The following is a 25,733-nucleotide window of genomic DNA, read 5'->3' on the forward strand; positions in this document are numbered from 1 at the left end:
TGGCAAATAGAGGATGAACGGAAGAGATGGTGATAGGAAGAAGAAGCCATGGAAGCTTCTTGAAGCTTTGGCGATTGTAACTGCTATGAGTTGTTGTAACGGCCGCAAGTTGTTGTAACAACCCACGTGAGGGTTTAGGGTTCCTTTTGGAGTGGAAGTAGCACTTAATGCATAGAGAAGGGTGAGACTCTATTGAACTATAAATGGAGACTTTTCATTTTCTTTTTAAGCGAGATCGATCAATTTCTCTAGGGTTCGGGAGTTTTGGGAAGAAAGAGAGTTTTCTAGTGAGAGAGATCCATATCTTCATTTGGAGGATTTCTAAATGCTTTTCTACTCTGTTATTGAGATTTTCATCTCTGGTTCTTAGAAAGTTGAGATCGGTGAGTTCATTTTGTGATTCTAGATATGATTTCGAAGAAATTTTTGTCTTAGCTTTTGTTTTGATTGCTTGTTTATTTAATGAAATTTTCAGGCTGTAGAGGAGTTTCGATCTTCTTTCGATTTCCCTGAGAGCAAATCTGGTATATAGTTATCATTGTTTTGTTCAAGACTTTTCTTAAGGTTTAAACAATTTCATCTCTGATTTATCTCATATATTCAATCGATCGAGTGAAGGTAAGGATTCCATAACCTCATTTCCACTTCCTTATTAAAACTTGAATAGTTAAATTTTTTTACCTGGAATATTTATTTTGATTCTTGTAGTATTAATGGTCTTAAATAAAGCCCTAAATCTTTTGTTACTTCTTTCTTGATTAATGTTGGCTTTCTTTCTTTTAAATCTTCTAGAATTCTTTGAATGATTCAATTCCTTATTTATATGCTTGATCTGAAATGGTTCTCCCCTTAAGCATTCTCTATCTTGGTGTCATGTTTGTTTATGACTAATTACAGCCAATAAGAAAAGAATCCTTATTTTTTTTTTCATTCCAATGACATATCCATGATCATCTTGTTGTGATTAAGGTTCTAGAACATGAATTGAATTTGGATATCCCCTTTGTACTATGTTATTTCGTGTAATGACGATGATTGATGACAAAAGAAACCTTAATTGGGCTATTCCTTGTGGCAATACACCCTTGCCTAAAAGGGGTAAATCATTTCCTGAGATGCTGGTTGAAACCTTTTAGATCGATAGTACATATTTGATTAGAATGTGGTTCAACATCTATTTCTTGGATTTTTAATTAGACCGATGCATCAACTTTGAGCTATAATGGACCATCATATCATCTTCTTTCTTTCATTAAATCTAGCTGGTGTTTTAGTTCCTATTTGTGCACACTAATATGGACATGTTCTGAATTTGAATTTTACACATTAAACTTCATTTTGGACATTTAATTAAGGTTTATTCAGAGTTTTTTTTTTTATATATTTTCAAGAATTAATAATTTCTTAAAACCAAGATATGAAAACTATGCTTGGCAACATTATAATAGATCTCTGAATTTAGTAAAGATTTTGGCCTAGTCAGGCCCATTTCCTTAATTTTGTTTGCTTTATGGAGCTGTAGCTTTCTCTTTGGTTTTCTGGATGCAGGAACTTCATATTTTTGATATATAAAATACAAAATTTTTTCAAAGTCTGTCTTCCCTCAATGCCATTAGACCATAGCCCTTAATTTATAATTAATCAAGAGCCCATGCTTATTTGGCTATAACAAATGGGCCTAAGACTTCCTTTGAGTCTTGATCTAGAGTCCTTGGGATGAGAGACTAAACTCTTTCCAGAATTAGGTAACCCAAACTAGCCCAATTGCTTTGTCTACATGAGATTGATTTTCATATTCTTCTTTCATTTAAAACTAACTTCTTCTGCTTTTCTTTTAATTTTTTTTTTTTTTACATTCTAGTAGGAGTATGGGTTTGGTTTTAACCTACTTGAGTGTGCGGAAGTCTCACATCCTTTTGGGAGTTGACCAATTCATGGTTGTGGATCCAGTGCATAGCTCACTGGTTGAAGCACCTGCTTGTAGAGCAGGCGCCAAGAGTGTGGAATGTCTAAGGACTGACTCCAATCACATTCCCCCCACCCTTTTCCTATCATCCCCCCTCCCCTCTGGTGTGCATGACTAAAGTCCCCTGGGGCAGTTCTTTAGCATGTAACCCAAATAATAATAATAATAATAATAATAATAATAATAATAAAATAAAAATAAAAATTATTATTAAAATTCCCTGGTCTAGGGCTTACATTGCATGAGTTGGGAATTAAATCACTTTTTTCCCTTCTTATTTTTTTTATTCCATTTCTTTTTAATTTGAATTATAACAAATATAACAGATGGATATTCAAATTTCAAGACGTAGACTAGGATATAATCCTGTAGGTTTGAGAGTGGCTGGCCAACAATACTGGCCCATAGTGTAGGTATGGTAATTGGAAGGTTTACAACACTGATTACGATCTTGTTCACCATGGGAGGGTTGACCCATCACCTAGTCCACAACACGATGTTTATGGCTATTCCAATTATTTACAATTTTAATTGCTTCTTTTACGTTTGCATAATGTATGTAAATTATTATACATTTTTTTTTTAACACTTACTTGATTGATTTGTCAATTTTGGTTCAAAGTAATTTCGTTTGTAATTAACCTTAAATCTTATTATATAGAATGGTGCTACCACATCATGATTATAAATTTGCACATTCATACATTCTTAATTTACGATAGTAAATAAGGTACACATACCATGCCTTAGTTGCATGTCCTCCTTGATTGCTTCGCAAGCTCCAAATACTTAATATCAGTCATGGAATCTATTAGGGGGTGTTTGGTTCGAATTATCCGTTGGATCATATTCTAGGGATTCAGGATTTTGGATCTAACTCATATGAATGAGTTTCTTTGGAATAATTTCCTTTTGGTAAAAAAACTGTTTGGTTCCCCTGATTCTGTCACTTGAGTCTATGTGGAAAACTGTTTGGTTACCCTAATTATGTCACTTGATTATGAGTGAAAAACTGTTTGGTTACCCTGATTCTGGCCATTGATTCTGAGTGTAAAACTGTTTGGTTACCTCTGAGTCTTTGAACCCATGTTTTGTTGGCAAAAAAAAAAAAAAAAAAAAAAAAATCCAAAAAACAAAACCAAAAACTAAAATTTGTTCCACACATGTACTTTATTTTTTTCTTTTTTTCTTTTTCTTTTTTATGGTAATATGTGAAAAGTTTAACTGATGGACATCTCTATTATTGATGGCCTTCAAACCTCAGTAGAGCAGCCCTCTATATATGAGAAATCAAGTCATAACTAAATAGAATCATGATCTGTTGGTCAGATCAGCAGTAATTTCATATGCTTCAGATCTGAAAATTGTCCAAACCAGAGCATGATTTGGATTATGGAGATAGATCTTCTTCAAAGTGGGTAGAAACAATAGTCTCCAATGACTTATACAAGTAATATAGATCCATAGGACCAAATGAGAGAAGAAGCATGTAAAGGTATAATATAGTATTGAGTTCATTCAGGTACTAGTAAATGATAATTAAGTCTTTCTATATAAAAAAAAAAAGATAATGAACTCAATATCATTACAATGGCTTCGGCCTTTTGTTTTCCAAAAAAGTTCATCCTACATTTTTGTTTAAGTCAAGCTTCTTGACTGTGTCAAGAACATCTCTCAACATCCTCGTATGACCCTCCCATTATTTTATTGCACCGTTCAAGTATCCTTTGATATAGTCTGATGAAGGGGAAGGAGATAATGAAGTTGAGGTTTCTGAGCATAGTGACCTAGGTGGAGTCTGGTAGGTATGACAACTTGGGCTTGAATTTGATATCCATTCGAACATTTCACAACCTTTGTTTTCAACCTATGTAGCAAATATAGTCATCTTATAAGAATACAATGAAATAAACATTCAAATCTTAAACATCTGAAAAAAATAAAAATAACTAATAAAAATTTTAAAAAATTCATACCCCAGTTGATTGTGGACAACACCAAAAATATCAACCATAATTTGCACTTGTCCTCGCAGTTCTGACCTTACACTGACCGTTCCCACACTCACACATCTTAAGATGGTCAACCCACATGAAAAAGGGGCAATTCAATGAACATTTAAAAAATTTCCTTCCAACATGTGACCCTGACTTAGAAGTGAAAATTGAACAATCTTTCTCACAGTAATCACACTTCGCAATAGCACAAGCAGACACATTCGATATCATCTATAAGTTAACACAAACATTTTCAAGAGAGGAAATATGCATAGAAAATACTGTTAAGTACGCCCCTCATCTGAGTGTGGTGGACAAATATGAGGTAATAAGAGAATAATTCTGAGGGGGGGATGCTTAAAACAAAAAAATAGGAGACTTCAATTGCACAAATTTTATGCCTCCTAAACAGGAACTGAAACTGATATACAGTGGTGGGAAAGGAAAGAAATAAAAGAAAAAAAAGTGATCAAGATTCACCTCTAAGGATCCTAATAAATATTATTTATAAATGCACTGGGCATCAACGCCTCATTGATCTTCCCAATAAAGGTTTAATCACTTTTCCAATTGGTCAGTCTAACATATGCAATGGAATTCCATAAATTAAAGACATTTTTATGGGGCATGACTACAACAAGATGAATACTTGTCAATGGACATCCACAAGAATAGATACCGATATAGTACAACTAATTCCCTATTTATACCATGCCAAAGAACCCAAAATATTATGATAAATAAGAATGAGGTTGTCCATACTTAAACCTTGAAATCATTAAGAGAGGAACATACAAAGAACCATTGTCTTAATATTTCTTAAGACTACATGCCACCATTGTCACAGACTTAACATAATATCAAGTTACATCAACCAAACACATCAAATTTCTATTCAAAAAACCATTGTCTTAGAATTCTTCACACTTCCTATTGTCACCTCAGTTCTTCTCAATCTCTGGCAAGTACATCTCAAGCAGATTTCGCCTATCTTCTACTCTTGTTTCAAAGAAGATAATGGCAGAATTCTTTTTGGCCATGAAATATTCCTTGGCCTTAAACTTTTGTTGGAAATTGAGGTATGGAATGGCATCAATAGCATCTATAATTGCTCTCCCAAATTCAGACTAAGATTCACGCACTACCATCTTTTCGATTGAGTTAGCAATCGATTTTAATGGACTTACCACCTTTTTAGCTGCACCCTTCTTCCTCTTTTCTCTACCACTATTGATGAACCCATGAGGTCTTCCTCGAGAACGACTGGTACTACCAATGGGAGTGGAAGGAACATTTTCTTCAGGTTCAATAGGTTCATAGTCAACACCATCATTGTTCCTTATTTCCTCAACCTGAGTACTAGTCCCGTCCATCATAACTTCAGTGGCAGCTTCAGAGGGGACTGTTGAATCATTCACAGTTGCCATCACTTTCCTTAGTAAAGCTCCAACTTCAAGGTGAATTGGGAGCACACTATGTTCCTTCGAATACTTTTGTTCTTTTTTCTAGTAATATAAAAGACAATGTCAATGTACTTACGGTTTAAGTAAGAAAAAAAAAACACAATTATATAAAAATTATAATTTAAAAAATTCCATTATACCCTAGTCATTCCAGAAGTGTTGAGGAGCATCAAATCTCATATCAGATGCATTCCAACCCAATCCACTTTGCTTTTGTAGGTCACCCAATGCTCTAAGCGTTTGCTTCCAAATTCGGAAGTGGTTTCTCACTTGTTCACAGTCGTAACTAGTGAATAATTTCTCTTTCAGTTGGTTGGAAATTTCAATGAACTGCTCTTTTTTCAGTCCATTATCTCCATTCTTATCACTTTTGTACTGCTTCAATATACACTCCAACATGTAATGAGAAATGGCAATAGGCCATGAAGCAATGTCCCGTGACCTACTATTAGAATCTCCTGTTGGTTCCATCACATCAAAACTAATAAAATACACCATAATACAATACAATGTGAGTATATTTCATAAATACCAAGTAATAATAACAATTACTAATTGGGAAATCTATAAACCTAGCATTGCATTTTAGTTAATAGTCCACATACATGCATCCCACAACACATAATTTTAAACCAAGTAATAATAACAATTACTAATTAGGAAATCCATAAACCTAGCATTGCAATTCAGTTAATAGTCCACATACATGCATCCCACAACACAAAATTTTAAACCAAGTATGTTTAAGTTATACAGTCATCCCAAACCATGCAAAAAAAATAAAATTATCCACATCAGAAATACATTCCAAATAGAAGTTAATCAATAGCAAATATTTCAGTTCATAAATACTCAATCTGAGTTGGACAAATCATCTGTCACCCAATCAACCCACATCTGGTCAACAATTTGTTCTCGAAATAGATCCCAATCACCATTCTCTTACACATGATCCTCGCCATCAGAACTATAGTTTTCAACATCATCATTTACTTGGTGAGGGGTAGATTGGGTACTAGTACTATCTTCTTCACCCTCTTCATCCTCTTTGTCTAAGATTCAAGCATCTGATGCTGACCCTTCCCAACCAGAAAGACTGTAAGTATATTTCATGTCAAAGTCACAGGCAGCAAGAATATTTTGGAAAATATCACCCTTCCTATCACAGAACCTCGGATGGTCGCTTAGATGCACCCAATCAGGGATATGGGATCCATCTATGGCTCCGATGCAATCCTTGAAATAAGGGCAAAATCTTCCTCCATTACTTGTTATTTGATGATGTGCTGCGACACTTGGAGGTTTCAATAGTATTGGATACAATTTAATGATTTCACCCAATACAAGGTTAAAGTACCGACTTACAGTCTCACCAGAATGTCCAAACTTGTGTGCAATGATGCGGTTTTCAATATTGTGTCTTACTGTCTATAGAAACATAACTAGTTGTTCATTCACTTGCACAGATCTGCTATCCCTCAATAGACCCTTCTCCCTAATCAAATGACTTAAACTGAAAAAAGCCCTCTTGCTTAACCTTATTTGTTCTTGACAAGTTTTATCAGTGTGACCGATAATTCTCTCTGTCTCAGTAATACCACGTAGGGGTTCACAACGGTATGACTCTTTGTTCAGATATTTTTTTATATACTGGTCTACTGCTATAACAACAGCAGTCGTCGTAAAGATTATGATTTTCCTTCGCCTCTTGTAGCTATCATCAAACTCCATTGTAAAATTAAATCTACATTAAAATTAAACAAATAATAAATTGGTGCTCTACAGAAGGATCAGTTATAAATCGGTGCTTTACAAGACTTAAGTTATAAGCACTAATTCTACATAGTGTAGTATATGGTACTATTGGCACACTAAATTTTTTCATTAATGTAGACTCAATCAAAATATCAACAGAGAACAAAGAAACAAAACCATTTCAAGAAAAACATAATAGTCATAATTGACCACTGCTCTTCATTAACAATAAACATTAATTTAAGTCAGGCAGAAATTAGTCCACAACAAAACAACTTTTAGAATTGTACATGGGGCTAAAGAGGAGTGATCTAATCTGGTTGGTCAGCCTCTTGGGGATAAGTACAAAAAAACACAACTTTCACAATCTCTTTTTTCTTACTAGATAGAAATAGTGCAGAAAAAAAAAGAGCATAAGTTTGGACATCCTACTTTTAATCAAAGCATTCGATCCTCGGTCCTAAGGCAATTGGAGTAGAGTGGGGCCCCTTAGAAGTGGCTCTCTAGTGGTTCTATTGTGTTATTACTAACTATTTTGGTTTGTCCTTTTAATAAACAGATTAACACCTGTGATGGTTGGTATTGTGATAATTTCACACCAACCAACCCTAATACCCCTAAGATGTGGAATTGAAAACCAAGATAACCAGGCCAAAGACAAGAGAATAAGGAACATTGTCTATTGACACTACTCAAAATTACTAGTTTAGTAAACGAAAGGTGAGAACTAATAGAAAATGGAGATTTTGAAAATAATAATACAAAGAACCAGTCCATTTAACAGTACATGGATGAAATTCATTCCTGCCCATTAACAAAGTAACATAATTTTTATTTCTTTTCCCCTCTTTAAGAATACTTGTCTTATTATTTTGGTTTGAACTTTATAGAGCAATGATCCCAATGCCGTTCTTGCAGGAATTCTGCATCAGATCCAGATTGGAGTCACCTGGGTTTAATATGTCAAATGAACCTAATCCCTGAACAATTAAACCTCACATGAATGTGCATATGGAAAAAGAGAAAAACAGGTCAAAGTACAACATCTTCCTACTAAAGTGCTAAATCACTACCTAACTCCACAAGAGGGGAAAATTGGATTTCTTGGAGATTTGGGGAAATATGATGGAACAAACGACAATAGATTTGATCGTGTAAGCCAAAAAAAAAAAAAAAACAAAATCTAACACATTGAAGAAGAAACCAAACCCTTAACCCTAAATATGAAGTTAACAACCTGAAAAAATGGACACCGAAGTTTCATAATCTTAATAACACATAGACGAAGAAGAAAAAAACACATAAGAAGGGAGATCTCACCTCCAATCAACTCGGTTTTGTAGATTGTCTTCTTGGATGCTAGCGTCTATCATGGAAAGAGGGTAAACGTGAGAAACCCTAAACACAGACGAAGAAGAAGAAGAAATCTCACCTCGCTTTTCAGTTGCAGGTAAGTGCGATCGTCTTTCACCGTAAGAGGGTAAAAACCCGATGATTTCCCTCTCACCGTGAACCTATCATATATCAACCCTAGAATCCGTGACTCGATCTTGGATTAACCTCTTGAGGTTGGACCAGTTGAGTCGTGGATTTTAGTTCAAGTGCCTGATTCAACTGGACATCTCGACTCCGGATCACCTTTTCGAAAATATGAACCAAAAGGTTTAATTTTATTGACAAACTGAATCCTTGGAATCTGATCCGATTGATAATTCGAACCAAACGCCCCCTTATTGACTTTCATTTAGCACTCCTTCATAAAACTACTCCACCCAATATAAACAATGTTATAAAAGTGGATTTTCTATCATCTTTATTAGTTTGGAACTTTGAGTAAGTATATCAAATCATTGATCTATTGTCTACACCGTAAACAAGAAAGAGTAGAAGATGGAAAAGATCAAGCTCCTAGAGAAAACAAAGAAGAGAGCAAAGGAAGAAATCAATGATGGCAGCTAGGGGTGTCAATCGGTCGGTTTGACTCGGTTTCGGTCCGGGTTGAGTCGGTTTCGGTGTGAGAAAGATGAAACCAAAATCGAACCAATAAGGAAATTCTGGTTTCGGTTTGTCTTCGGTTTCTTAAATCGATTTGTAACTGGGTTGGTTTTGGTTTTTGGTCCAGTTTGGATTCGACTTTCCATACAAATGTATACAAAACTATGCAAATTTTGATTTTTTAATGAATTTTGGAGTGTTTCGGTTTTTTACCAGTTTGGTTTTAGTTTCGGTCTGGGTTTTGAGCCGGTTTCGGTTTGGTTTCGGGTTCATCCGGTTTTTGGTGTGGTTCGGTTTGGTTTTGGGGTTGCAATACTCCAAACCGTACCGAACCAATAAGGCTTCGATTCGATTCGATTCGATCCGTGTTGTTATCGGTTTGGTCTAGCCGGTTTTGTCAGTTCAGTTTAGGAACTGACACCCCTAATGGCGTCTATGACTTCAGTAATAAAAAAAATGGGGTCTCAAAGGATGGAAATGAAGAGAATGGTTATATAGAAGGGGATTGATTGTAGACAAGGTTGCGGCGGCCATGGAGATTGGGGAAGGTGCATGGTAGTGGTGTTTTATGGTATAGTTAGGGCCAATTAGGATTAACCCAACCCAAATCTATGAGCGATTGAAGGTTTAATTTTTCTGGCCTTGAGTTAGGGTTGGGTCGGGTCAGGCCGGGCCTGGCCGAGCTAAGGGGGTTTAGGGTTGGGCTTGAGTACCCAACCAAATTCGACGCTGTTTTCACCTCTAGTTTTGAACTAATTTATTTTTAAATCGAAACCGATTCAATTTGAACAAAACCAAACCAAACTAATTTTTTTTAATAAAATAAACCGACCGACTTTATTAGGCGAAGAAGAGTATTTATGGAAATGAAAAGGACATTTGGCATCGTCTGCTGCTTATAGGTAGTAACGAACCTCCTCTTTCCTCCATTTTTGGTGATAAAAGAGATATTGATCGAAACTCTTTTCTTGATTCTTCCTCAAAGGAGCTGCATCGACGAAGGAAAAAGGAGGAAAAAACAAGGTTACCATAAATGTTGACCTTGACAAGGTACGATATCTTGTAACGCTGCACTACCTAGACTCCCTAAACTACCCAATTATTATAAACAAAACAGCATCCAATGACGTCACACAGAATCTAGACCTGACGTACTGAAGGGATCAATTCTTTGTTCCATTTGATTATTGGTCCACGTTGCTAGTCTGGTGGCCCCACAGGATCTCAACGTTTGTTATAGAAAGAAAACTAACTACATATATCTCTACAAATATATTCCTGATTTGGGCTTCAGTCAAGAGACCTAGGACCCCGTAAGTCTCCATTATTGACTTGGGTAATCGTGTCTTCTTCTTCTTCCTTCTCTCATCTCTCTCGTCGTTGGAGCCTCTATCAATCAAATTTGTGTTCTCTGTTGAATTCTGATCTGTAAGGTATGTTTTTTGAACTCATTCTTCAAATTTTCATTGTTTTAATCTTCGATTTTTGTTTTTGAATCCATCTTCTGAATGAGAACCTTGATTTGAGCGTTTTCCCCCTCTCTTTTCTGTTCCGTATTTTTGTTCTGGGTTTTTAGAATTCTAGGGTCTCTCGGATGGATGATTTTGTGTGGGTTAATTGGGTGATTCCATTAAAAAAGGTGTTTCTACAAGTTAAGTTCTTTTATTCTTAATTTTGATTTGACTGTTTGATGAATTAGTAATTTAGTTCAGTTGATTCAGCTCCACTAATGCATCGCAGGAGATCAAACTCAACTCACGAACCATAATTGAACTTGTTGGTCATTAATTTGATATACAATTCATTACTTAGTGACTCAATGTACCTCATCTCTGGCTCTAATCCAGAGCCAATATAACTTATAGCTTCAAGTGTTTTATTTTCTTCAAATGGGTCTTCAGGTTTTTGGTTGGATTGAAATAAACTCGATGTACCAGATCGCCCCATTACAAGATCAATACATTACAGGCATGAATGCACTACAAAATTGTGGGAACAAAGGAAAATGCAATATTCAAAGTAAACTAGTTTGATGCTAAAATACAGGTCTTAGGCTAGTAACCTTGAAAGCTAGGCTATTGAGAAAAATGCTCCTTTTCACCTTCCAGTTCAATTCATCGGTAAGTTCTGAAGTTAGACTAGTATTTCCAATGATGTCTTTGCCTTTAATATAGGTTGCCTATTTCTCTGAATAATGGTTTGTCAGCTAGATGTAGATTAATGTATTGGTCAAAGTCTTTGTAATCGCTTTGTAGAGGAAGCTGGGGGTGGGGTAGGGGGCAATGGGCTTGGTGAAGGCAATAAAGGTATATCTGTAATATCTGATAACTATAAAAATATGTGTATACACGTAGGTTTTCTTAACCTCATTGACTAACTTATAGATTCATATGCACAGTAATATGATATCAAAACAGTTTTTAAAAAAATTTGAAAGTTGTTTTTATATGCCCCCCCTTTCCCTTTGATTCCTGTTTTTTGTGCTTTTCTGAGTCTAATCCTTGATATGTCTGACTCTAGCCCCTTCATTTAGACCCATGTGACATAGTTTAAGGCTGACTCTCCAAAAATTTCTGCCAAGAGGATTCAAGAACTGAGGGCCATACAGCAATATTTAATTTGGTGAAATAAGAGTTTCTTACCACCTAAGAAGGTTGCTCATTTTGAATCCTTGTAGGTTAAAAGTTGAATATTCTTTCCAAATCTCATTTAAAGATATAGGAGACACCAGCAGGGGCAAGTGGTGAGTGATTTCTGGGTGATTATCTCAACAGGGGCAACTGGTTTAGAAATTCTTGGGTGATATTCGACTCTGCTAATATCTAGAATCTGCAGTGCTTCCTGCTTAAAATAAGTTTGGTTGTACCTGGCCTATGGAAGACCTGTATCCTGTTAAATGTTAGTCCAAGTATATTTCTTCTCATAGTAGTCAGCAACTTAGCATCAACCTTAGCATTTACACTAACACATTTTCATTAATTGCACTTGGCACCCAATTCAGGAAGATTTCTTCCTAGCTTCTCTGCCATATTGTTTATGATATTGAATTTCTTTAGCGATAAATTAGGGGCCACTTATATTTCCTCCACTTGAAGAAATGTCATCCCATAATTTTATTACTTCTGTGTATTCTGTATCATATTTTTGAAAGAGAAAGTATGTTGAAATGCAATAGTTCGGATCCTTAAGTTGATGAGATTGGGGGTAACTTATATAGTAGTTGGTGTATGATTGTTTATTCAATTGGAATGCAGAACAGAATAAGCATAAATGTGTTTGTGATTGCATTTGATCAAGTCGTCCTTACTATTCATGTATTTGCTTAAATTCAATTTTTTTTTATATCTCCATAGGAATTTCAATGGCTTAAACTAAAATGAATATTGTACATTAATTATTCTCCTAACACACTTATTGAATGATGCTGTTCTAGGCACTACTAGTTTACTAGGTTGGTTTTACATCTCTCTATGCCCCTCCAGTGATGATGGCAGTTTTAGGTCGAAAGGAATCACGCTTCAGCCAGCCCAGTGGGAAGAAAAATGAATTGAAGGGAATGCAACAATTCTCAAATGTTGCTGAGCGTCTGAAGAAGAGAACAACTCTAAAACTCCTAGAGAATGGAGATAGGAAGAGACCAGTTGAAAAACAACAAAGGGAAAATAAAATATTCTCATGGGAAGAAGCCAAAGCTTCGGTTGAAAGAACGGTGCCAAATCAAGGAATTAGACCTTCAAGCCTGGAGCTAGTTACGGAGGAATATTCTCGGAGGAAGAATGTCTCAAATAAAAGAAAAATTATGGGTGATGGGTGCCAGGAAGAGGAGTTTACTTTGATTAAGAAGAGAATGAGAGGCATTGAAGATTTATATGGGGTGAAAAAAATAAGAGATTCTAAAGAAGGAAAACAAAAGACTTTTGAGCCTAGGGTTTTCTCATCTTGTTCTGCATCAACATCTTTTTCATCTTCTTCCTCGGCTACAATCTTTAATGTTGATAAAGATAATTTTGCTAGTTGCATGGCAAGGAATCCAAAGGCAAGCACTCACTCTTAACCTCATCTTCCCATTGTGTTTCTGTCATTTCCTCAAATTATTAAATTTTTTTTGTTGTCACTGAAGGATTTTCCTTTTTCATAAATTTTTCTCTGTTGTCACTGAAGGATTTTCCTTTTTCATCCTTTCAGGAATCTTGTCAATGGAAGGAAAAGGCACATGCAAACAACAGATGCCATCAGTGTGAGAGAAGTGATAGACAAATTGTTGTTCGATGCTCCAAGTGTGAAGAGAAGCTATATTGTATCAGATGTATCAAACAATGGTCAGTTTTTTCCCTTGGTTCTCTCTCCCTATTGGATTCCCTTCTTATTTATTTTCCTTTTTCCTCATTTTATGAGAGTTTTCTATTCTAAAAATTTCAGTATTATTCCACAGCTCATGTTTTTAACCTTTTCTTACTTCAAACAGGTATCCTCAAATCTCAGTAGAAGAAATTGCTAAAGCTTGCCCATTCTGCCGAGGAAATTGTAACTGCACCACATGCTTGCGTTCAGGTGTAAACTTGAAGGTCTGTTTTCAGTGTGTTGATGCCAACAATAGTTTGTTTTTAATCTAAGTAGTTCTGTCCAATATATCCTAAATTCATTGTAAACTGCAGAGTTCAATTAGGGAATTCACCAGACTCAAAAAGATCCAGCATGCACAGTATTTGATCCATTTACTTCATCCCTTCCTTAAAAAAATACTTGAAGAACAATCTGAGGAGATGGAGATTGAGGCTAGATTGCAAGGTATTAATTTTTCATCTTCAGTTCTCATTTCATTTCTATAACTACTATTGTTGCTGTTGTTTTTTCAACTCATTGCTATGACACCTTTAAGTGGTAAAGAGGCATGTACTTGAACAGGAATATCATCATCTGAAATTGATCTACCACAAACAAATTGTTTCATCGATGAGCGTGTCTACTGGTGGGCATCTTCTTCCTCTGCTCCCCTCACACCCCCCCCCCAAACCCCCCCAAACAAAAAAAAAAAAAAAAGAAGAAAAAAAGCCTTCCTACTTTTGGATCTCCACTTTCCTTTCCTGGAAGCTGATTTGTTTTTATGCTTCGAGCAGTAACAACTGCACAACTTCAATTGTGGATCTTCACAGAAGCTGTGTGAACTGTTCATATGAACTTTGTCTTAGCTGTTGCCGGGAGATTCGTGAAGGTGTCCTTTTGGGCGGTGCTGAGGAATTAAAGTTTCATTATCCAAATAGAGGTTCTGAATACATCCATGGTGGAGATCCTCTTCCTGGTTCCAGTGTTGTGATAGAGCCTACGGTTTCTCTCAAACCTTTAATAGAATGGAAAGTCAATTCTGATGGATTTGTTCCTTGTCCTCCAAAGGAACTGGGTGGTTGTGGTCATCGTCGATTGAAGCTTAAGCGAATCCTTTCAAAATTTTGGGTTCTTAACTTACATGTTAAAGTTGAAGAAATGTTAAGGGGTTTTGATGTTGAAACATACCATTTAAAGCAACTTTGTAGTAGCAGAACAGAAGAAACTATAAGGACAGCTGCATTTAGAAAAGATGCCAGTGATAATAACTTGTATTGTCCATCTTCTGAAGATGCCCTAACGGAGGAAGGACTATTGGGCTTTCAAAGACATTGGGTTAATGGTGAACCTGTCATTGTTCGCAATGTGCTTGAACGAACATCTGGTTTAAGTTGGGAACCAATGGTTATGTGGCGTGCGTTATGTGGCAATGTAGACATGGAGACTGGTTCAAAGTTCTATGAAGTGAAGGCTATTGACTGCTTGGCTGGTTGTGAGGTTAGTATTGTTATCTCGATTGCCATTTTCTAAGGAACATTTGTAGACAAAATTTGTTTCCAACATGTTGGGATATTTTAGAACTGTCTTTGAGAAGTAGAACTGATGGTATCGGTTTGACTGTTTAAATAATTATATCATTTGGGTTATACGAGTGTGTGAAACCTCTTGACTTCAAGTTAGGATACTGGATTCCCCACAAAAGAGAAAAAGTAAAGGGGGAAAGAGAGTGGTTTCTCTAGATGATCAGGGCAGGGACTGTTGATCTCGGTCCTCAATAGATCCTGGTTGTTGAATTGGGTTAGTGATAAATCCAGTATTTTAATTGCAAACCTCATAATGCAGTATGATAGTCAATCACAAAATACAATACAATGTTCCATCTTCTCCATCCTGTCTTCCTAGTGCAATATATATTCCCTCTTCTTCATGCTGTCTCTCTCCCTCATTCCTTTTCTCTACCCTTTCTCTGTGTAGCAAAAACAAAATGTGTTGTTTTACAGGGAAGACCTTAGGAGGTAGAAATCCAGTCTGATTCACAAAAATATGTAAAATTTCTCTGGGCGGAACACATAAAGGAGTTGAACAGTTGAACAAGACAGTTGCATATGACCCATGCTTAGAGAGTAGTGATCACATTCTTCAACTTATTTCTTATGCTTGCAGTATCCATCTGAAGCCTCATTTCAAAGCTTCCTTGTGGAGTTTGTTTATTTTGTTGGGCGTCAGGACCCAAGTTTGCATGTTATTAATTTCTCACATTGACCTTATTCATTGGCAGGTTGAGATTAGCACATACGATTTTTTCAAAGGGTATACTGAGGGGAGAACATATCAAAATTCTTGGCCGGAGATGCTCAAGCTGAAGGACTGGCCCCCATCTGATACATTTGAGAATCTTTTGCCTCGCCATTGTGATGAATTCATCAAGGCATTGCCTTTTCATGAATACACAGATCCTAGGGCTGGTTTTCTTAATCTTGCTGTGAAGCTACCACAGGATAGCCTAAAGCCAGATTTGGGTCCAAAATCATATATTGCTTATGGAATTCGTGAAGAGCTTGGACGAGGGGATTCTGTAACTAAGCTTCACTGTGATATGTCAGATGCGGTAATGCTGTCTGTACTGAATATAGGCGTTATCTCACTTGAATGTGTCATTTGTGATTTAGAATTTCTGTTTCTTCCCCATCGTTTCCGTCTTCATCTTTCACTTGTTTGATGGTATATGAGGTTTGTTACCTGCATTTGGCAAAGTGTGCATATAAACTTTAGAGGTTGTCTGTGTTGGTTGAGTAAAATTTCAGATACCTTGTTTTGAAAGCGTTTTGCTTATCTGACAGCTCAAATTGTTATGTGGTTTAGTTTCTGTTGTGACAGTTTATTTCTCCAAGATTTTTTTTTTTAAATTTTTTTTTGGGGGGGGTGGGGTTTGTTGTAGATGGTGTTTGATGGCTTTTTTCTATTGTCCACGGATACAGAAATGGATTTTTTTTTTCAGTGAGGTTAGGCTAGATACATACCCCAAAATCTTGTATAGTCATTGGTTAAACCAGTCTGTCAAAACCCCTTATTTCAACTTAAAAATAGGGATGTTAGGCATTTCTCCAAAATTGATGAATTGAAGTGCAATAACTAGGTGCAACTAGGACTCTGGCTATTGTCACGTGTATGTGTACTAGCTCACACAACACACATATTTCCAACAGGTCTAGGAAAGGTACAGACGTACAGTTTCTTGTTGATAATATGTTTGTAGTAGAAAATGGCTATAGCAGACATTAGAGTTGCCACATATGAGATTAGATGGAACCATAGCAGTTGAGTGATCATGATCTATGAGTACTTTAAGAATATCCAGAAATGTCTTTGTTGGAATACTTTGATGTTGGGGTATCTTATAACTTTTGTTTTTCTAACTTTTCAATTGTAGGTGAATATTTTGACACACACTGGAGAAGTAACACTTAGTGATGAGCAGTGCTCCTTGATTGAAATGTTGAAGAGGAAGCATAGAGCACAAGATGAAAGGGAGCAGCTTACGATATTTCAATCATGTCAACAGCTTGTAACAGATGAGGAGAGTGAAGAATCTAATTTTCCTGGGTTTCCCTTGGAAGGAAACCATCAGACTGGTGGTGCTTTGTGGGACATTTTCCGCAGAAAAGATGTTGATAAGCTGCAGGCTTATCTTAGAAAGTATTCACATGAATTTAGGCACACTTACTGCTCTCGAGTACAGCAGGTAGGGGTAAAACAGTTTATCCATGTCAAATGAACCTACGATCATACTGTTTCATTTTTTATTATCAAACGTTATAATGTTGTTATTTGTGTTTGTCTTAGGTTGCTCATCCGATTCATGACCAAAGTTTTTATTTGACATCTGCTCACAAAAGGAAACTGAAGGAGGAATATGGTTAGGATGCCACATTTATTTTCTCAATTTCTTCTAATTCACTTCCATGCTTGGAAGCTAAAAGATGTTCTAATATTTTTAGGTGTTGAACCATGGACTTTTGCACAAAGAGTTGGAGAAGCTGTATTTATTCCTGCTGGATGTCCTCATCAAGTCAGAAATCTCAAGGTTTCAATATAAGCTATTTCCTCTTAAATGGTTTCATTACTGTATTTTGATCTTCAACTCTGTTCAATTTTTTCGTAGACTTCATTCTTCTAATTCATCTTCTGCTTCTCAACTCAGTCATGCATTAAGGTTGCAATGGACTTTGTCTCACCTGAAAATGTTGGTGAATGCTTCCGGTTGAGTGATGAGTTTAGACAACTTCCCAAGAATCACAAGGCAAGAGAAGATAAACTCGAGGTATTATATGAAGACCTATATACTGTATGGCCCAGATTGCTTTCTTGGATATTTTGTGTGACTGATTTTTTCTTTTTATTCTTCTCATGGAATATAGATAAAGAAAACGGTTCTCCATGCCATCAGCCAATCTATCAAGGATTTAGAAGACTTGACATCATCCCGAAGAAGGGAATAAGATTCCTGCAAACTGAAATTTTCTTTACTTATGGTGATCTTCTTTCACTGGGGGTGAAATTATAGTGAGGGTTGCAATCTTTAGGCATTGTCTAATTGTACATAAGCCCATTGTTGTTTTTGTAATTTTAATTTCCCTAATAAAATCAGAATTATTTTTCTCCTTACCTACTGCTTGAGCTCCTTGTGATGCACTCTCTCTGTTCGTTTGTTTGTTTGTTCCTTTTTTTTTTCTGTCCTTTCCTTACTGTGGTTCATGTTAATGCTTCATATATTGTGGGATAAACCTTGGATAGGCCTATTATGAGTCCCATTTGACCTAGCTTGGTTAACCCATCACTTGTTATAGTATGGCAGTCTCGGCTCTCTTTGGATTGATGTCTATTAAATTTGTGGGCAGATTAGACACTAAGGTCCCCTGCTTAGCCACACAGGGAAAACAATTCACTAAGAATACTGTCCGCATGAGTGGTGACTTAGGTGAGCATGAAAAGACCACACCCACACCCATGGCCTCCCATTGGCCTGTGACTGCTGCAATGGTCAACCAAGCGGACAGAGTTCTGTTCTCTTGTCATATATATTTGGAAAATCTTGTTGTAATCAAATTAGTTACGAATAATATTGTAATTAACCTTACTTTGTTGCTCTTATCTTATATATCCTAATAATAGAAAATATAAGACACGAGTCTCTCACTTATTATTATCTATTTTTTTAGGCAATCAGTCTGAGATAAAACTGCCACACATAAAGTGACCATGTCAATTGAGATTAATCCCAACGACAGTCAGAACAGTTAGATCATGGGTTTGGTGGAGGAAAACTTTCTACCCAAAAACAAAGTGGAGGAAAACTTTATACATACTGAAAAAAAAAATCTTCATATTTTGTTCCATTTGGTTTGGTTTTGCATAGGGTAACACTTTTGCTGCTCCAATGGCACTATTTTGGGTCATCTCTTTTGAGAAAAAAATTTCGGGAATAAATAGATAAGTAGACCAAGGTAGTGCATACTCTCAAGCAAAATTTGGAGCATTTTCTGTCTTAAAATTCTTTTGACAATAAGACAAGAGGTAGTTAAAAGAAAGTGTCAAATGTAAGATTAAAATCTCTAACAAGATATAATTCTTAGACTTAATAGATCACCATAGATAGATTAAAAACACCAAGAATAAGGAACATAAACTATAAACAATAAAAGCGTACTTTGTTTGGGATCCATAGTAAAACAAAGTGCAGCGGAAATCTTTTGATCTAAGTAGCAAAGTACTTCTCCTCTATCCCCCAGATCACTGGCTGGATGAGGAACCTGAACGCACAAGGGAGGAAACCACAAAAAACTCTGTCTCTTTCTCTTTCTCCCTCTCTCTCTAGAATGCACGTTGTGAATACGATTAGGGTTAGAGGAGGGACCTAACTATCCATATATAAAGTTTCCAAATGGCTCACTCATCACAAGTTCAATGGTTAACTAAAAGCACACACTAGCGAGCACATATTAAACTAATTAAAGTCTGTATGTCTCACTTAATTAGACCAAATAATTAGCCATGTTTTATTAAAGCTCAAAAACCCAATTAATACAAGCCCACATAGAAATATCCTAACATCCAATTATAAATACACATATAGAGATGTCATTTAGACACTCTCGTAAGATAAAAAAAAAACAAATTTTTTGGGTGCAAGGATCCTACAAGGGGTCACAAGGCCCCACAAGGAGGCAAAGAGAAGACTCAAGGGAGTTGGGGCCAATGAGCCACACTTTTTGGAAAGCACATAACAACTAGTGGTGCATGTCAGCACTTAAAGAGAATAAGATGCACTTCAAGAGAGTTGATCCATTGACCAACACTCAGACACATTCTCAACTGAGTAGTGCTATACCACTGGGTTATGGAAAGAGCTGAAAAGCAAGTGTGGATTGCTGAAGTAGTAACCTCACTTTGGTCGCCTCACTTGCTGTCCTCTCCAAGCATGCGAAGAAAGCTAGAGCGCCCTCCATTTTCTCACTTGACTCACTTTTAGAAGTAAGACAGGGAATTCGGATAGTTCTACAAACTGTGGGTTGACTGATGAATGTGTGGAGGCTGATAGCTTACTCAAGTGTGGGTGGACCACCTTTCAGGGTGCGAAGTCAGGAATAAAAATCAACATTGAAATAAGTCGACTCTCGTTCAAGCTTCTAAAATGAACCACTCAGGTGTGTCAAAAAAAATAAAATTGTATATATGTAAAAGCGTGTGGTGTAATCATGAGTGGCAATATATATATATGTAATGAGAAAGAAGAGCATGATAGAAAAGTTGTGACCATTTACAAACAAGAAAGAATAGAGGAAAAGTTTCTCCTAGAATTTAATGACCAAAACAAAATCAAGGATAGAGGACAAAATTTTTTTTTTTTCTTAGAATTAGAAGAAGCGTTGGAAGTTAGCAAAAAATTAAGAATGGTTATTCTTTGCAGCGAGTGCGATCACGTGGTGAGCATCAGATGGCTGAGAGCATTTGGACATGCGCCTCAAGGTCATCTCGGTCATTTGATGCTCACTGCACTGCCGCATCCGCTACAGAGGATGTTTTCACAAAAATTAAAGCCTCGTACGTCTCTCTAGAGGGATTCATGGGGTGAGAGAGTCTGACATATGGGACCCACATGCTTGTGGGGTGAACAACAGAATAGTAAAGTTGGGGGATAATTACTGTAACATCTCACCCCCACCTTGTTTGGTTGAGTGGGATGGTTTGGGGGAAAGAATAGTCTAGTGATGGAGGGGGGGGGGGCAGAAATCAAGAAGATGATGGAGAAGAGAGAGAGGGGTGCTGATGCTGGCGTACAACACTACTGGCTCACCTTTGCTTTGAAACAGTCCATCAGAGGCTCTATTCTTAGCTTCAACAAAATCATCTCGTGAAGAAGTGGCTCTCATCGTCTCTGTGTAAGTCCTAGATCGACAAACCAGAGATGAATATTTAGTATTAGAGTTCAAGCATTGAACATGATATTACTTTCAAACCCACCTTGCTTGGACGATTCCAGATTGACAACCTCATCTCGTGAAGAAGTGGATCCTCTACAACAACAAACCCTTTGAGGGAGGGGGGGACGGGAATGATAAGAAAAGGGAGGGGGGTGGGAATACATGTGACAGGAGTCGATTCTTAGACCTTCTACATTCCTGGAGCCTGCTCTACAAGTAAAGGCTGCAACCAGTGTGCTATGCACTGAATCCACAATTTATTGGAACATCTCAAAATTTTAAATTCTTGAAAAAATTCGTACAATTATCCCACCCCTGAATTCCATCTTATGAAAACCCCGCTAAACAAATCGGACCAAAGGGCACTCCATTTACTGTAGAAGAAGCATTTCGCACGTGGGCAATATAAATAACCTTCCGTCATCTCTGTTCAAGAAAGTGGAAACGAACTCCATAAGCCAAAAAGGTAAGCCCTAATTTTTGATTGACTGGCCATTGAATATCATTTTTTCCCTAAATTTGTGAGCCAAATCAAGTGGGACTAGCGCGCTTTTCTTAATTTTTGCTTGTTAGCCAGAGGTTCTCTAAGAGATAAGCAAAAACCGTGACATAACGTGTACATTTTCCTAAATAGTTAGGCTTTGGGCTTTTGGATAGTTAGAAGGGATTGGTACAATGACTAAACAGAATTGAAATTTGCAAGTCACACCATGTTGATTTTCCATGGACTTGAAAAGAAAAGAAAAAAAAAAAAAAAAAAAAAACCACCTTGAGAATGCCAAGAATCATGGTATATTGGTTTAATACGATAGTGTAGCGAATTTGGATCTTCTTTATTCGGATCTAAGAGGACAAAAATTAATTTACAAGTGAATAATGATTACCTTAAACTGTAATTGAAGTTCTTCCTCTAGATAATAGTTTTTCTACACTTGAGCAACCGTGGGGATCGAATCCTTTCAACACTTTGAAACTAAGATTCACATTCGATTGGAGAAGAACAATCCACCATTAAAGTCTAGGGTTTCATAAACCCTAGTGTTCTAAGAGAAAATATGGGAAGGGAGTGAGGAGGATCCAAAAACTTTTTGGTTTTCTCTCCTTTGCCCCTTTTATAATGAAACATATTTTAGGGTTTCTTTTTTTGGTTCAATATTTGTTTCCTAAACAGAAAAAATCAAATCTGGGTGTTAGAGAACAGTTTATAAATTGGACAACTACTTTGCTTCTAATTAAAAAGGGAAAAAGTAGAAATTGTCTTTCCTATTTTGAGTGACAATATAATCAAATTCAATATCATAAATTAAAAAGATAATCAACCATTTATTATTACCAAATATTTTTATAACATATTAATTTTTTAATTTGCACATAAAACTTTTCACTTTTCGAATATCCCATAATTAGCTATAGGGCATGAGATTTAATACTGCCTAACCCCAATTCATTATACATGTTTGTTTCAGAGATTCCATAAACATGATCGGATGCCGAAAAAATATTTCAAATGAAATTTAACAAATAAAAATGTTTTTTTTTTGTTTTTCATAAATATTAGAAAATAACTTTGTAAACAATTTACAACGTCACTGGGTTATACACAATTCTTCATTCACACCTTTGTTTGGCAAAATTTCTGCTAATAAATGCCATCAACAGGTCTTTGATACTTTGTTTTATATTAACACCCTCAATTTTGCACCAATTTAACATAGGATCGTTAAAGTTTAATGCATAGTCAAAATAAATAGCTTCTGACCCCAAATCACAAACAACTAATCAGCTGTTGATGAACTATAATTTATTTTGACTTGTATCTAAGAGAAATAAAGGTAAAAAATCATACCTAAACTGCTAAAATAAAAATGCATCAAATAGAAATATAGGCTATACCAAAGTGAGCCTTGGTACAAACGCTAAGCAAAGTGACACATAGTATATTTATTGCCTATAGGTTTCAATATTTAGCATCACACCTTTTTTGGATAGCATATTTAGCATAAAATGAACTTTAATAAAGAAGAAGAAGTCCTAAAACCTAAGGGGGGGGGGGAATGAGAGCAAGGTACAAAACTAGCAACATAGCCTACTCGATATTTGCCATCTGTTTTGCTTGCTTTTCAAATTTGGTGCATCTACTCCTATCATTATTATCCCATTTAGAGTTTCTCATATGAGAGGAGGTTAGGTATGCCGTCAGCTTTCTTAGAGCTAACAATTGAGCCAATGACAAAGCTATGATGAGAGGGGCATAGGAAAATTTTCCAAGGGGAGGAGGTGAGAGATAGACACAGATTTGGGTATACCAATTACCGGTGCCATACCCATACTTTTCCCTTCTTGTATTTATGAAAAAAGAATGTCAATTATATTTAAAAATCTTAGGATTAATGGAACACCAATTAGGGATATATGAATGACTTTGACCACAGAATTTGTACAATAGGGATGAAAAGTTCACATCATCAGCCAAGAGACCTAATCCGGTAGGGAAATGTTGTGACTTTGCTGTCACCCTATTTTGAACTCAATTGTGAGTAACCTTAAATAACGGAAAAGCATGGCTTAGTATGTTCAGTTATAAATTTATAATTCAATATTAAGAGTTAAAATATTTAATTATTCTTCTCGTATATAAAATACTTGTTCATTTTCATGTAGGGCCTTACCCAATATAAGGTCAGAAAACAAAATGTTGCATTTTCACCATTAGCAGTAAATTTCTTTTCAATGCAAGTTTTAAGAGAGGAAAACTTTCTCCAAGCCAATGGAGTAAAGTATGCTACCATCCCTGTGTCTACCTCTTTTTCCCCCTATATGAAATGATTTTATTATTCTCTAATGTATGATATCTTTTTTTCCTATCGTATTAGAGCTCTCCTCTATGTCATTTGCCTAGAGAACACTTTCCCTTTCAAGATATATAGATCCTTTTTATCTGTGTTAACACTACGATTTACAATTGGCAGATCTAGTTGATCAACCATTGGCATGCTACTTGGCTAGAGTTATGTTTTGAAGACAAAACGATTAAATAATTAATATATCGGCGATAAATCGGTCAAGTGGTTGACCATGACTTGTAATACAACATATCTAAAATGGGTATAACATTAGTTAGTTAGAAATCAATTAGGATTGTGAATGATGGATCTTTAGTTTCTGGTTTGAGGTTGAACATGATCAACCGATAACAACCGAAATGGAAAAATCTGATCGACAGGTGGCTGATTGATCGAGTAGTGATCAAGTGGGGTGCCACAAGAGAACTTTGAGAAATTTTGATTGCTGATGGGAAATTCTAAATAGTTTTGAATTCTAAATATGGTGAAATTCAAGCAACCGGGGTGAATCTTCTGATGAAGAAACTTTTCTTGTCCTATTGTGCGAAGTTGATAATATTCGCACCCCTTATGCGATGAACCTTCACACTATCCAAACGACGTGGTCAAGAGATTGAAGAAAACCATCCAAACACCTCATTAGAGATCTTTGTCTTCTCACGAATTGCATCTGTCTTGATCATTGGTTTGGTCTACAACTTCTGTTAGGTATTCTATGAACAACCCATGTTTAGAATACGCATGAATCATAAAAGACATTAATCATATACCTTTTGATAGACCTTCATGAATCTTAGAACACAAACATGTAGATTTACCGTTACATGAAAAATAAATGGGAGTAGAGGAGTACCTGTGTAAGTTCAGAAACCCCTACGAGTATTGATTATGAACCTCTGTGAATAATTACTCAATGGAATTCCATTCTACGCACACGCACTACTGTGAGAGGAGTCTGTACTTCCAAAATCATGAAGGTACTAAAGTCACGTCGATAGGTACCGTTAGCTTTTATTTATAATAGAATAAATATTAAAGTCACTAGGACATTAGCTTCTATTTATAATAGAATTCTTAAAATCCTATTCCATTCATACAATGAATTGACTTAGAAGTTTTTTAATCCTAATCAGAGTGAATCTATAACTATTTGACTCAATAGATCAATCAATATCAGCTAAACCCACAAAAAAATCCAACACTCTCTGTCCTCGATATTCAAGAGTGAAGAAAAGTCACACAAAACACCTCATTGCTGGTATGGATCCCACCACTAGTCTCCTACTCCTTTCAACAATGACACATTATAAAGCACGTGCAATGATTCATACAACTTTTTTTTTTTGTGCAACAATATTCGTACAATTGATGAAACGATTGCTTTCATTATTAATGCACTGCATCAGTACTTGTGTCCCATGGATGTGATTGGCCTCGTGTAGGTACTAGTGCAGGGCCATTTCCGCTATAGTGTGGTGAGATTTGTTGATGTTTGTTTTGTACAGATTGACAATTCCATACGTTGATTTGTTGCATCTCCTGATGATCTCTTCGTCGCCGCAAGTCTACCCTATCTTTTAGGCTAGGTGTTCCCTTCGATACCATTGTTACTGATTACTTTATTACTACCACCCATGAAAACCATGCAACTATTTGTTAATAAAAAAATAGCCGAGTTTTTTATAATAGTTTTTGAATCGAAGCAAATGCAGTTTTAATACGTATCATACCATTCTATATTGGGGATCCTTTACCATATTAAACATATGAATAACCCTATAGTTTTTTAGAATACAAGAATCATAAAAGATATTTAACCATGGGTATAATCTCTAAACCAAGATCAATAAAGTACTTTCTTTATGGATAACCATATAGATTTACCATATCTATAATAATCAATGAGACAT

The 25,733-nt window shown here is 36.0% G+C and overlaps 1 protein-coding gene across 4 annotated transcripts; it reads left to right on the forward strand.

The window, feature by feature from the left end:
- Positions 1 to 266: 266 nt before the first annotated feature.
- LOC122082724 (lysine-specific demethylase JMJ25-like) lies at positions 267 to 18,164 on the forward strand. 4 transcript variants are annotated; one of them, XM_042650464.1, is made up of 14 exons: positions 267 to 383; positions 476 to 618; positions 12,610 to 13,212; positions 13,362 to 13,495; positions 13,642 to 13,741; positions 13,832 to 13,964; positions 14,082 to 14,145; positions 14,294 to 14,996; positions 15,778 to 16,107; positions 16,930 to 17,241; positions 17,343 to 17,415; positions 17,498 to 17,583; positions 17,701 to 17,820; positions 17,918 to 18,164. In XM_042650464.1, exons 3-14 carry the CDS (start codon positions 12,661 to 12,663, stop codon positions 17,996 to 17,998), a joined length of 2,688 nt encoding a protein of 895 aa, XP_042506398.1. In that variant the 5' UTR covers positions 267 to 383; positions 476 to 618; positions 12,610 to 12,660; the 3' UTR covers positions 17,999 to 18,164. The 4 variants fall into 4 exon arrangements, with proteins under 4 accessions (XP_042506398.1, XP_042506399.1, XP_042506397.1 ...); XM_042650465.1 differs by having other exon boundaries at positions 12,659 to 13,212; XM_042650463.1 differs by lacking the exons at positions 267 to 383; positions 476 to 618 and adding an exon at positions 10,125 to 10,609.
- Positions 18,165 to 25,733: the final 7,569 nt, after the last annotated feature.

This window comes from Macadamia integrifolia, chromosome 6 (genome assembly GCF_013358625.1).
Source record: "Macadamia integrifolia cultivar HAES 741 chromosome 6, SCU_Mint_v3, whole genome shotgun sequence".
In the NCBI taxonomy this organism is placed as follows: Eukaryota; Viridiplantae; Streptophyta; class Magnoliopsida; order Proteales; family Proteaceae; genus Macadamia; species Macadamia integrifolia.